Source organism: Perna viridis, chromosome 4 (genome assembly GCF_037379345.1).
Source record: "Perna viridis isolate PV_CMFRI_1.1 ecotype Kerala chromosome 4, ASM3737934v1, whole genome shotgun sequence".
Lineage (NCBI taxonomy): Eukaryota > Metazoa > Mollusca > Bivalvia > Mytilida > Mytilidae > Perna > Perna viridis.
The window spans coordinates 50219470-50233957 of record NC_142448.1 but is presented as its reverse complement, the minus strand read 5'-3'; the positions used below and the strand labels follow the sequence as shown (position 1 = coordinate 50233957).

Here is a 14488-nt window from a genome sequence, read left to right as displayed (position 1 = left end):
GGGCTAGATGCACGTAATTGTAAGGTCAAGAACATTGAACCCTGACCGAATACGCATACGGTTGTATCGAAGATTATACTAATTTGTCTTACATTTGTAAAAAAGCATATTCGATTTGTTCAGTCTGCAAAAATTATTTGACTTAATTAGATAGCTATGTTTTATAAGTTATCGTAGCAATACAGTTCTTTCTATCTATGTGGCAATAAAAAAGTCAAATTAACATTCAGTGATGTAATTATGTATATTTTTTAAATACTGTACAAACAATAATTAAAAAAAAACACCCTTAGTTTATAGTATTTGATGAAAATAAAAAAAATCAACTTCAATTATTGCGAACTCATTCCAGTCGGAAATTTTCGCAATTATAAAAGATCGCAATAAAATTCCAATTTACAGTACCAAACACATGTACTAAGTATATAATTATAAAAAAACATAATGAAAAACAAATTACAATTGTTATACAGTTTCCAGTATACCGTATTTCTTCATTTGTTTGATATTTTTTGACAAACATCTTGGTAACTTTAAAGCCGCATTAGCTGTCAAATTCGTATTTTGTTTTCTGTTGAAAGAGTAATTAAGGGAACCAAGGTTATAGAGGTAATCAAAAGAATGCAATCCAGGGACAAAGACCAGACATGAAAAACAGACATACACAACAAACAACATGAAGTAACTAAAATCATACATACAAAGTAACAAAAGTAAATGAGCAACTCGGACTCCACTAAAAACTGGGAGCATGGACCAGGTGCACCGGTAGGGTAAGCGTCCTCTCCTTTTCTAGAAACACCCGCCGAGTTGCTCATAAAAAGTCAAGACCAGGGTAGACAAACGAGGAAAGAAAAACTATGACCCGTTGAATAAATCAGTTTTCATGCTGCAGATGGATACACCATAACGATCTACGATTTCATGATGACGACCATAAAACTACCTTAAATATACCTTAACTTTGAATTATTTCTACTATACTCGGCGTCACATAAATAACATACTGTTAAAATTTGAATAAAAATATTTTCTACGACTTTATTGACACCAACCATCGTTTAAATTGTCTTAAATGACTTGCTCATTCGTTTAGCCAAACAGCTTCTCAAAAACAAGTCGCTTATTAGCTTAAATCATGCGTAACAAATCCTTACGGGAAAATCCCATACTAATATCCGCCATGTTGGTTTTTACGGGACGATTTGTTTACAAACGGAAGTGCGTAAGTTCCCGTCGAACTCCGGTGACAATCGTCTGCTTGATCAACTTCTCGGTATTATACGTTGTTCGCGTAAAATAAATCCGAGATATCCGAAATAACGCCGAATTGCATTCTGGGTTCTTCGGTTTTTGGACAAACCATTTAAACGTAAACAACATCTCCTAGCAACCCGATCACTGTAAACATGGCCGACTTTTTACAATGTAAATATTGCCACCTAGAATTAAAATCTGACCGGAATTTAACGATTCAATGTTTAGGGAGAAGCCGTTTGGCTAAACGAATGAGCAAGTCATTTAAGACAATTTAAACGACGGTAGGTGTCAATAAAGTCGTAGAAAATATTTTTATTCAAATTTTAACAGTATGTTATTTACGTGACGCCGACTATAATTTGTACTTTTCCTGTATAATTTCATTTGATATCCACACATAAAATGCATTAAATACATGAAATAGGTGTCTATATATTTATTGTCTATTATCTATTGTCTATTATTATCGACCTAGATAACCTCGTATGCATGTGACTTCTGGTGACCTTAATCTGCGCATGTGCTGTAACGGTCGCTTCTTTAGCAACAAATCTGATTGTGAAGCGAAAGTGGTTATTCAACGGTAAGGAAGACCGACGGACTCAAGCCTTATAAGAAAAAGGTTAGAAAATAATGCAAGGATCCTTTTGAAATTTATGTATTGTGATATAATGTGGCTCAAATATTGTCATTATTCATTTGAAAACTAATCAAGAAATAGATGAAATGAAATGGTTTTTTTAACCAAGGTTAAAGTATTTTTAACCCACGTGTATGTCCTGTCGGCAATCTTCGGAAGTAATGGCAAAAAATAATCAGATCAGAGCTATCGATCTTCTCGGATTAAAAAAAAACGTTATTTTCACAATATTCTGTAGGTATTATCGACATTGATTGCTTCAATTGCAATACTACAAACTTATTTCATTGAATCTGCAAAATTCAGTAGAATCAAAACTGAACAAATTTGACAGCTAATTAAGCAGCTTTAATATATAACTTGAACTTACAGGTTCTCGTTTTCTGAGTAATAAATTCTTCCAAAACAACTGCCCAATCTGTCTCAAAATTCCCATCTTTGTATATGTATCACGATGTTACTTCTAAGCTGCTAAAAGAATAAGAAAATAAATACAAGTTATTCAAGGTAGTGTCTACCTTCTAAACATATCGATTTGCAAAATAATTATTCACTGGTAAATACAATTATCATAGCTACACTTTCTAAACTCCATTCAATAACAGAAGCGGAAATGACATCTGCTTTTTGTTGCAAAAAAAGCACGAAAGTGAACAGCGGCGGTTGTCTCATGAATATCCCCCTTAATTACTTGCTCTAGTGCGAATTCGGTCGCGTCATCATAGTGACATATTTTACTGTGAAATAAAAATATTGTCTTCTTACTTTGGAATTCAATGCCGGACTGATGGAGGGAGAAATTGAGGGTGAATATATAGACACATATCGAGGTGAAATCAAAATCACGGGTTCGATGTATTGCGAAACATTTTTGTTATGAGAAACCGCCTACAGTAGTTTATTGGTTTGTAAATCTACCTGGATGAGCGAACTTGTACTGGTCCATATGGATGCATAATAAATCGTCTAATTTTATATATTATGGATCATGTTTGTGTATAATGCATTGATTCGCGTCTACATTTAATAATTTCAACTCCTGTTTATACTCTTAAGTATGGTCGCTTTCGCGTATTTTATTTTCCCGTGGACAAGGACTCGGTGGGAGGGACTCTAATAAACAAACCAAATATTCTATTGTTTACAACCAGCTACATGTAAGCCCATATACATTGTACGTTGGTTACAATATAATGATTAATGAAAAGGTACAAAAATAAAGATAATTATGTTGATTAAGCATTCATACTTTAAACACTAATTTAAAAAAAGATACAAGAATAACATGTAGTTCATTTGGTAAAAGTAGGTTTATCTGAAAAGCGAACAGATTACCAAACAAATATTTGTTTAAAATAAAAATAAACACGCATCGTTCACTTAAGAGAGCGATTGTCATTGAACTTAGATATCGAACTGTTAAGGCCCCTCATAGCTATTCTTTTTTTATCTTTATGTACCAACCATTTTATAGCTGAGGATTGGGCGTGTGCTGGGATTTATTAAAAAAATGTTTTTTCCAAATTTGAGCCCAAAATGTTTTTCACTCAGTCATGGACAGAAAAAAATCCTCTCCATTACTTTTTTACAATGTAGATTTTCAAACAAAATTAATAACTCCGGTTGATGGTGAAAAATATCATTTTCGCGCTTGTGCGAAAACAAATCTTACTCAACATAAAATCCCAGGATAAAAAAAAAAGGTCTGTGCATTAACCAACGTCTAAGGACACTTATCGTACCGGTGCACCTGCTCCCAGATTTTGAGTTGCTCATTTGCTTTTAAGCATGAGCGACAGAAGACCAGAAAAAGAAGAAAAAAAAGATACTTAATAATTTCCCAACTATCGACCCACAGGTGTTATAGAACAAGCTTGCGGACATAAATACATCTAAAGCATACACGTACCAGTAAGTAACATATACACGGATAATGGTGGATTCTAGTTGTCGAAATCATCCCGTTTTACTTGAAAATTTTGTTAAATATCGCAAAATTTGGACAAACATGAGCAAATAATAGCCTGAACCCACCTTTTTACAGAACACTCTGGACTCCCCCTTTTCAAAATCTCTACCCTTATAAAGCGCGAGACGATATTCTGCAGAATAAAAGCAATTTCTGGTTGCATTCGCCCAGTTTGATGAAAAGTTCAAATTCTATATCTATACAATGGCTGGTCCAGAAATTTTGAAACGGGGGAGTGATTCAAGAAAATAAATTGGCTTACTCATTGTTCCTAAATTGCATAATAACAAAGGGGATCAAAGCCCCGAAACCCTCCCCTTCCGGGTCCGCCTAAGTAATAAATATTTCATTTGATATTTGCTTGTCACATAGGATAGTTAACACTTAATGTTGAAATAGAGCATACAATAATGTTTTTACCTTAAATACATTTAATACAGTGTGTTTACACGTACGAAATACTTTCACAATACATAGAATACGGCAATGTTTACAATGATAAATGATGGTGTATATCACAGAAACTATTAAAAATAATTTCCCTGAAAACAAATAACAACATGTTTACATATAAAGCTTTCGAATTACAGCTATAATTTACAAGCCTTAGCTGAAAAGTTACTGAAAATTATTGCTTCTATTTACTTTTTACATTTCTATACCGTTTGATGCAGTATCATGAAAGCTGTCTGTCGTCTGTCTATCCGTCCACATGTCCTACAATAACTGAAAACGAATCAGTGGATTTCAGTAGTGTCGTTTTCCGGAATAATGCAGGTAGTTATAAAATGATACTCTCTTTCATATTTCAATTCTTTTCGTAATTATTGAACTTGCTCAGAAGAGCTTGAATTCTCGCCTGGCTTGATAAGCCACATTCTAGAAACATACCAAGTTTGGTTCTTATTAGTCCAGTAGTGTCAGAGGTGAAGAGTTTTGAACAAGAGCTTCTCAAGAGCCTGAATCGCTCCCCATTTTTTTTTAAATTTGAAAAAAAAGTAGATATTGCAATAGTGAACATTTGATCAATTTACATTAACCATCAATCTGCTTTCGTTTTCTAAATAATAAGCAAAAACTGATAAAAACGTCAAAATAACACTTTCAAGAGCCGTAACTCCAAGAAAGGTCAACACATTTTTGTGAAATTTGCCCCAAAATAGATATTGATATACATTGTACTGGACATTTTATCAATTAACGTTAACTGTTTTCCAAGTGATAGGCAAAACTGGAAAAATCCTCAAAAATGACAATTTCAGGGGCCTTAACTCCAAGAATAAGCTACTGTTTTGTTTTTTTTTAATTTGCACCATTGATGGATCTTGTCTTTATGTTGATAGTACGGTTTTATTTGTGAAGCTAGCTGTTTCCCTTTTCAAATAAAGGACCAAAACCTGCCAATAAGGTAAAACCCGCATAAAAGGATCGGTAAATCGATAGTCAGGGAAGAGCCGAAAAGCTTGAGATGTCTCAGATTTCTCCAATCTGTTATAGTTTTTGAGATATATACAAAAATATATGGTGATTCTCCTATGTTTTTTTTCAGTAACAGCGGCCACGTTTATTTAGTTTATAATGGGGACAATATGGGGAGTAGCCATGCCAAGGATGATTGTCAGCAAGTTCCATCAAATTCTTTTCATTGGTTTCTGAGGAGAAGTTTATAAAGAAAAATTAACGACGGACGACAAATGATGATAACAGCTCACATGGCCTTTCAGACGAAGACGACATGCGATGACCACGACGGTGGACACCAAGGGATTGCAATAGCGGGCCAGGTGAGCTGAAAAGGGGTTGGGTATCACACGGACTTTTAGTGCATGTATTTATCTCATTACATATTCAATTCACGCACTACATAATTATAGTATCCTATGTGACCTTGTATGTCTGTCTATAAACGTAACAATATTAATGCATAATATCAATGTATTCGAGGTTTGATTGAAAGATCTTCCATTAACTTTCCAAACTTCTTTTTAAATTCTCATTGAGAGTCTTAATCTAAGGACACCATCAGGTGTGTACTCCATATCTAAACCGAAGTTGTTGACTACGGAAGCCAATTAGTGTCAGGTGGAGAATATTTTATGCCCACGCGACAAACTGTCGGGGGGCATATTAATTTACCCCTGTCCGTCCGTTCGTCTGTCCGTTCGGATTACACATGATCATGGCTTGTCCAGCTATCTCCTCGTACAGTTTTTGAACTACATCTAAGATATTATACAGAATATTTCTACACATGATGAAGGTGTGCAGGGCCATAGGATTTTGATTTTCGTGAAATATTACAGAAATTGGTGAAAGTTAAACTTACTTTTTTGGTCAAAAATAGGGCTATATAACTTGTATGGCTATCTCTTTCTGTAGTTTTTGAACTACATCTAAAATATTTTTGCAAGATGTTTCTACACATAATGATGGTGTGCAAGGTCATAGGATCTTGATTTTTATGAAATATTACGGAACTGGGTGATAGACTTTGTTATTGTTGTCAGAAATATACCCCAAGCAACAAAGTTAGGGATTTGTTATGGAGGGTATTAACATTTTTTATGTGTCCATTAATACGTCCATCGGTCCTCTTTTTCTCATCGCAACTGACACTAACAAACAGAATTTCATAACACTATGTGGCCAGGATACAATATGTAGATATGCATATATTTAGGAATTTCTGATCCCCAGGCCATGAGTAACACAAGTCTTGGAAGGATTTCTGAATCTGCAAACCATGTCTTTATACAAACATAAACATGTTCATAATTTGGGAAATCTAGCGAGCGGGGGCATCATTAGTGTCTTACGGACACATTTGATTTACTAAAACAAAATCACTAGTAACAAATGAGGCGGGGTCTCCTGTAATAAACAGGCCTTCTAGTTTTTTTACTGAGCTAACTGGTTTCTGGTTATATCCACTTAGCTAACTGGTTATATACAACTACTTACCGGTTATATCCACTTCCTAACTGGTTATATCCAGCTAGCTAGCTGGTTATATCCAGTTACTGGTTATAGCCACTTGGCTAAGTCAATAGAACTAGTTAGCTAAGTCGATATAGCCAGTTAGTAAGTGGATTTAACCAGTTACCTCAGTAAAACAAATTCTCCACTTGACACTAATCGGCTTCCGTAGTTAACTAGTACAGCATATTTGCCACATAGAAACAAAGGATCAAGGATGGGGGGTATATTCAGTTTACTTGATGACAAAAAGACAGAACAATATATTTTTTTTTAATAAAAAAAAATGATTGTGCAGGTACAAAATCCCTTTTAGGCATTTGAAGCGTGTTCTCATCATCAAAATTAGAAAAAGAAAACAAGAAAAGTTTGAATAAAGAATTTTTATCAAGGATTTTTATAGTCTTCTATTACAATATTTCTTAAGTAAAAAAAATAATATTAAACCGAGAGACGTACGTAGTTACTATAAATAATCCAGGGGGATAATCTAGTAGCTTCTAAAACGACTGCTCAGTTGGTACTTTTTTTAATGTTTGAGTTTTAGTTGTGTCCTTTCACAAAGTAAACTAGGTTTTAAGATCAGATGAGACAAGACAGTTTTATTCACCAATTGTGGACTCTCGTGGATAGAAAAAATATACAATGATTACAATGATTAAAAAAGTAGATGTGCAAAAACAATACGACTAAATTGTTCAAGGCAAGAGGGAAAATACTTGAGCTCCAGGATAGCTCCCTTTTGAATTTTTTTGTGTCATGTTCCTCTGTTCTCGGTCGTCATCATGAACTCGTGGATCGTTATGGTGAATCCATCTGCACCATGAAAACTGATTTATTCAACGGGTCATAGTTTTCCTTTCCTCGTTTGTCTACCCCGGACTTGACTTTTTATGAGCAACAGGGCGGGTGCTTCTAGAAAAGCCAAGGATACTTACCCTACCGATGCACCTGGTCCATGCTCCCAGTTTTTAGTGGAGTCCGAGTTGTTCATTTGCTTTTGTTACTTTGTATATATGATTTTAGTTACTTTATGTTCTTTGTTGTATATGTCTGTTTTCCATGTCTGGTCTTTGTCCCTGGATTACATTCTTTTGATTACCGCTATAACCTTGGTTCCCTTGATTACTCCTTCTCATCACTGTATTAGTACAATATACTGCAAGATGAAAATGAACAAACACAGACTCCCAGAATTACACGTGGACCTTCGCTGATCGCTAAGTAGAATTTGTATGGACTGTTTTGTACGATAAAGGTACCAATATTGTTGTTCTATGAGGTGTTCATGTATTTTGGATTGCTTTTTTACATACATGCCAACGCTTTGATCCTCAGGGATTTTGGCCATATTTCAGGGTTCAGGGGTAAGAAAAATATTTTCAGGGTTTTTAGAAATTGTCAGGGAAAAATATTCCATCCCTTTCCCCAATAAGAGGCTAACTAACAGAAAAAATGGTTGCCCAGATCCTTGGAAACAAAATCTTTTCTCCTCCAAATTCTTAATTATCGTTTTCAGCCTGGTGGGGTGCCCCGGTCTCCCCGCCAAGGCACTGCTTTGGACCCATAGAGGACCTTGAACAGTCCCTAGACCCCTCGCTGATTTTATCAGGATTTTCATTATTTATATGTTGGCAAGCATGTTTTTACTGGTCAATGTTTTGTTGTCATGAAGTATGTGTCTGGATCATCCATGTCATACGTTTATAAACATCGGACATTGAAAGCCCTTACTTAACTCGACCACATTGTATATGCATGTAACAAGTTTTTATCCTCATCAGTATTTACACCTAACGGATAACACACCTATACTCCTTTTATTGATCAAAAGATTTTACTTGGTCGATCATAATGAAAGAACGGTTACTTGGGAATGTTTAAGGCTGGCTGAACTCTGTGCGAAACTAACTGTAATAAGTACTAATATACGAATAAATAAACCTTTATACGATGTTTATGAAAGAAGAGCAAATGTGTATGGATTAAGAATTGCGTTTTAAAGTACACGTCTTTCAAGGGAATGAAAGTGAACTTCTTTCTAATATTATAACTCGCACTTTTTGTCAGTTCGTTAGTTTTGCATTACAGTGTTTTATCATTTTATGAAATTCAGGTATGCAGCTAAAAATCTTTTTTAAAATGGAAGGGAGTGTAGGGACCTCGATTAAACATATGGAATTTCCGGCATGAACTAACTTTTAAAAGATAAATAAAAATAACAACAAAAGACAAAACAAAAAACAAAAAAACAATTAAAAAAAACAATTAAAAAAGTAAAAAATCCTGTGCAAAACATATTTTAGAAAATCTGATTATTTCAGTTCATAAAGATTCATTGTTAACCTTCAACATAATCAAAACAAAAGTCCCTAACGATACGGACCAATTTCATAGCATAAAATACGCATTTTACATACAGATCCAGATATATCTCCTCAGATCTGTCCTTGGGAAATCAAAGTGTGTGTCACGGTGCGTGTTTCTCCTGGTAACGGTCTAGTGCACGAGTGGTAAAACTGGTAGAATAGAAATCATCGGTTTCTATGGAGAAATCCTTAGGCTACAGATTTAAAATTCAAAAGCGGCATTATCATGTATACAACCACCATCCTAATGGTAATATAGGTTGTCACAATACGATGGCTAATAAGTATAAAATAATTAAGTTTTGTACAAGTGAAGTATGATTTTGGTAATTCCTTATATTAATTCCTAAAAAAATCTGTATTTAGACGTTTTCTGACAGGTCCGATGGTTTAAGTTAATTCAAAATTTCAAGGTCTTTCTCAACTTTATCCATACAAACTACTTCCAACACCAAAGAAAACAACCCAACAGCAACAAAACAAAAAACAAAAACAAAACAAAAGCAAAACATACAAACAAACAACAAAAAACTACAACTAAAACATTACTGAACAAATTATCATGTATCAGCTAGTACAAGTACAGGATTGCAGATTTTTTTAACAATTTTGGGGTTTAAGCCTTAGTAAGCTATTTTGTAGAGCAGATGTGTCACATTAACGTATATGTACTTATATTTTTGATATTAGACCTAAAAATTACCTGCAATTCCGCTTAAACTACTGACCATAATGTTTTGTGCCTCTCCTTAACATGTTTTGGCAATTTTTAAAGTGTGGGTCCAAAAACAAAACAAAACAAAACAATAAACCCAAAAAAAAACAATTAAGTTTTTCCTACCTACCAACCCTAGGCTTTAAGAACAAGATATAGCAGAAACAGAGGTATTTTCAATTTTTTCTTTGCCTAACGATAAACTCTTAAAGAACTGTATGCCTTATACAGATGTACACCCTATACTTATTGGCATTGTTTATGTTATTTTCTTGCTAAAGCTTTGAGTAATATATGCATTAAAAATGGAATAGAATTGAAAACTGTGCTTCGTTAAAATGTATTTGTTTAAGGGTAGGAACTGACAGCGTAGAATTAATTTGGTAACATGGCAATTTATTGTTTCCATAGGCGGATCCCATTGGGGAGAGGGGTTATAAATTTGAAAATTTATGAAAATAACACATCTTGTGTTAAACAAAATATTTTGTGTCCCCCCCCCCCGGCCCCCTTAGGTGGTCCTCTGGATCTTTTACTGTGTTCATTTGATCAAATAGTTTTTTGGTTTACAAAATGTATATTGCATATAAAGTCATAAATTCAAATCTATATATTTTGATATTATTTGTCTTACCTTTCAGGTGATTTTTTTTTATAATAATCCAACAAAACTGATATTTCTATCAGGTTTGAAATATATCTAATACTGTCACATGCAAAATTACGACAATCCTCTTATAAAAAATTTGCATCTTTTACGAAATATGAGTTTTGCACAATCCCGTATATAGTTTTTCACCTTGCATTTAATTTTTGCTTTGTTCGATACACTTAGGAAACAGAGCGTAGCATTCAATGTCAAGTTCGTATATGTCGTAGTGAAAAGGCATGTAAAGGCTTTTTGAAAATAACAATTAACATTCTTCACGTGGATGCAACAACAACGGATTATTATAGTGCTAAAATGGTTTACCATATGGCTAAAATGGTCAAGATAGTATCCAGAATAAAAGTGTCTTTTGGTGGATTTATTGATTAATAAGCTCTGCATGGCAAATCTTAGCATATCTGAACAACTTAAATTCTTCAGAATTAAATAAAGGTTTAAAAGAAAAAGAGGGCATCTGATGATAAAGAAAAGTATAGTCAGCACTCCACAGTATTGTAGAACTGCCTAATTTTGGTCTTGTAATCTGATGCTTTGTAACATTTATCACTTTAAAAATTGCCAAGCACCTGTAAATCTATATACCTAGAAATAGCTCAAGCCAAGGCCTTCAGGGTGCAGTAAAAATTTTCTGGAAAAAAAATTACGCACAGCATATAGGGTTACCATAGAAACCATGCAAAAATAAGCGAAAATTTGCAAAAACAAAAATTCATAAAATCAGGTTTAAAAATATCAAATTTATCGCAAAATATCTTAAATTTTTATTTCATCCCCTGAAACTGTTCAAACTTTTTCCTTCGAAAACCCCTTCCTAATATGGGCATCGCCGGTTAGATTTTGAGCTATTTCACTTTGTGATCCACTTATTAAATTTAGCATGGTAAAAAATTGACTAACTTTCACTTTCACAATGAAGTCAAATTGTCATTGAAAAAAAGCCCCTTCAACATTGAAAAAATATAAAACTTTGCAAAATACTTTTAAAAGTCCCCTTTTTCAGAAAATGTTTTATCAACAATAGATTCTTCATTTTTAATCACTATAGCAACCACCGGTTTCCATTTATGTCATTTTTCATCCTAGACAAAAGTGCGAAACTAAACTAAACTGTGGAGTGCTGGCTATACATGTCAAAAGAAATTATGGTGTTCTGGGGAGAAACGTCAGAATGAAGGGCAGTGGAAGGGAGGGAACAACAGTTAAATTTGCAAAAAAATAATGGCAACAACATCCACTTTTTTACAAAAAAAAACCCATTTTTTTTTACATTCTCCTACGACTTACATTGTAAGACTGATCGCACAAAATATGTAAAAACATATTTAAACAGATAAATAAATGAAGGACGCAAAAACAAACAAACAAAAAAAACCTTTTTTTTTTAGGGTCGGATGACCTTACAATCAACTTCAATATATTTACAAGACGTCTGCTGCGCTTGCAGCATAATACTTGGTTAGAAATGAATGATTTCACTTTAATGTCAATGTTGGTCATTGTGTCTTCGTGTCGTTATTGGACTTTTTAGTTGCTTTGTATGTTTTATTTTTGTTATTTTATGTACATTGTTGTGTGTGTCTGTTTTTCCTGTCTGGTCTTTGTCTCTGGGTTACATTCTTTTGATTTCCGATAGAATCTTGGTTCCTTGATTACTCACCCTACAGCTTTTAGAGATACGTTGTAAATTAAAAAAAGGATTTGTGGTATATTAGTACCCTCGATATGTTCACAAAGGACTAAATAAAAAACACAGGAATAAGTTCCAGATTCTGTGAACAAAACAGTTTTTTTAATATCTTACGTTTTCAGAGACCGTGAAAATCGATATTAATTCGAAGACCATTTTGTTTCTTTTCTTATTTGTTTGTCCAGATGGAAAATCTATTAAATTTCGACAGAGAGTAATCATGGTCAAATCATGCTGTACCCTGGTTACCAAGGCACAATTTTCTACTCCTGCATGAGATGACGAAACAGCTCCAGTACTACTCCAGCAATGTTAGAGGTTGTCTGGCTTGGTGCTCTCGTTGGATTATGGAGGATGACTTCCACTTTTTTTACATTAAATAAATATTCTAAGTCCTATATATAGACACCTGTTCTTTTTTTCTATTTTTTTTTTTATCGTTGCGAATGCGCAGACAACATTTACTTCCAAGTTGACCAAAATCAAACTCTCCGAGAACAGAAGAATCCAGAATCCTTGGTTTTACGTGTTAAATTCGTATTGATTACTGTAATGAAGATTCGGTTTTTTAAGTAATAATAGATCTTAAACTAAGCATGAGTAAATAAAGACATTTAGTATTATACAAACAGTACCATGACCAAATAAACATTTGATAACCTCTCTGTTTTTAAACGATCCAATAGATACAGCTATCTTTAAAGAGAAATAATAAACAGGCGCGTAGCTGCCGTTAGGCAAGAAAGCTTTTGCCTGCACTTAATTTTGCCTTTTTTTTATAGATAAAATACATCCAGGAGAGGCATAAATGATGCTCAAAAACGCTATCTCCGCGGAGTTTCGGGGGGTAGCTTCGCCCCCTAGACCCCCTGCCGTAATTTTGCCTACACTTCAATTTGGCCTCAGCTACGCGCCTGATAAAATGTCAAAATAGTTGTGAAATTTCATTCGCTCTGACACGTTTATTTAAGCGATTTACTGTCCATGTGGAAATTAATGGAGAGGTTTTAATCATTATAAAATTTGAATGTCCACCATAGTGCGCTCTTATTGCCTAACTCGAACAGCATTAGACCCCAGCATTCGAACCTAACTTGAATATATTACAAAAAATAACCCAAAAGAATTAGTAGACATTTTTTTCAAGATGGGTAGTCATGTTTGTAAATCCCATTGTCTAGGTATGGGTAATTATTTAATGAAATCACTCTACTTCTCGGAAGAAAATATAAACGTATCGCTTCACCGTCTAGCTTAAAATGAGTGTTCTTATCGGATTCTTCGCTTCTATCACAGAAACGAGGAAATTACAAAAGTGGGTTCCAGGATGCCATTTTTTTACCAAATTTTGTACAAATTTAAGAAAGTTTATCAATTTGTGAGTTTCAAGAATGGAAAACGCAGGCAAACATTTTATTTAGCAAGTATAACGAAATAAGGGCTAAATCTAAGTTCGTATTCAACGCTTAATTTCTGGATTTTCCCCCAAAACTTGGAGGTTGAATAGGCAAACCATGTTGAAAACACCCCCAAACCACTTAATAATCAAAATGCTAAAATTTTGTGAGAAATGGAATTTGTGAAAGTTACCAGAGCGTGATTAAAATATTTCTTTGATGAAGTAAAATTGCTTTAATCTTAAAAATGAAAAATAGAACCGTATCTATGTTTTTTTGTAACTTACAATGTAGCTTCAACAACCATGCCATTTGATAGTGTTAAAGTAAAAAGAAGTCAAAATTGGCAATATACAGTATTTAAATTAATTCATTACTGATTTAATTGAGTGATATGACAGTTATTCATTTTCTGGTGGTACAAACAGTGACGCTACAATGTCTGGCATTTGGTTTTTGAACTTATTCATTTGTTCAAGTTTTGAACCAATAATAATAATAAAAAAACCAATCTAGATAATGCGAGTACAGTTTTCACCCAAACCTGAATAACGGCAAAAATCCTTCATTTTAATTTGTTCTCACATGTGCATTTAAAATTTCATTTAACTACACACGAACTGGTCACATTGAAAGTATTCTCAGTAGGCCTTACCTGACTTTATTGAATTTATTCCAATAACCAGTTTAAACAATCCCCTTTTGTAAACTTCTTTTAACCACTTTCTTTTTCTACCACGACATTGCGAATATATTTACGTACTAAAGGAGATTAATAATTGTAGAGCCCAATATTTAACCTTTT

The 14488-nt window shown here is 33.8% G+C and overlaps 1 protein-coding gene across 9 annotated transcripts in view; it reads right to left on the bottom strand.

The window, feature by feature from the left end:
* LOC148620424 (uncharacterized) overlaps window positions 1-14488 on the bottom strand; it is a 112654-nt gene extending 98166 nt beyond the window's left edge. For 2 of the 9 annotated variants that reach the window (XM_088581304.1, XM_088581312.1), the window contains exons 1-2: window positions 10564-10714; window positions 2271-2371 (exon numbers count right to left, since the gene is read on the bottom strand). In XM_088581304.1, coding sequence (XP_088437430.1) covers window positions 2271-2336 — 66 coding nt within the window. In that variant the 5' untranslated portion in view covers window positions 2337-2371; window positions 10564-10714. Of the gene's footprint in view, window positions 1-2270; window positions 2372-2665; window positions 2738-4514; window positions 4596-10563; window positions 10715-14338 lie in introns of those variants that run through there. The other 7 variants (XM_088581309.1, XM_088581310.1, XM_088581305.1 and 4 more) reach the window with 7 other exon arrangements.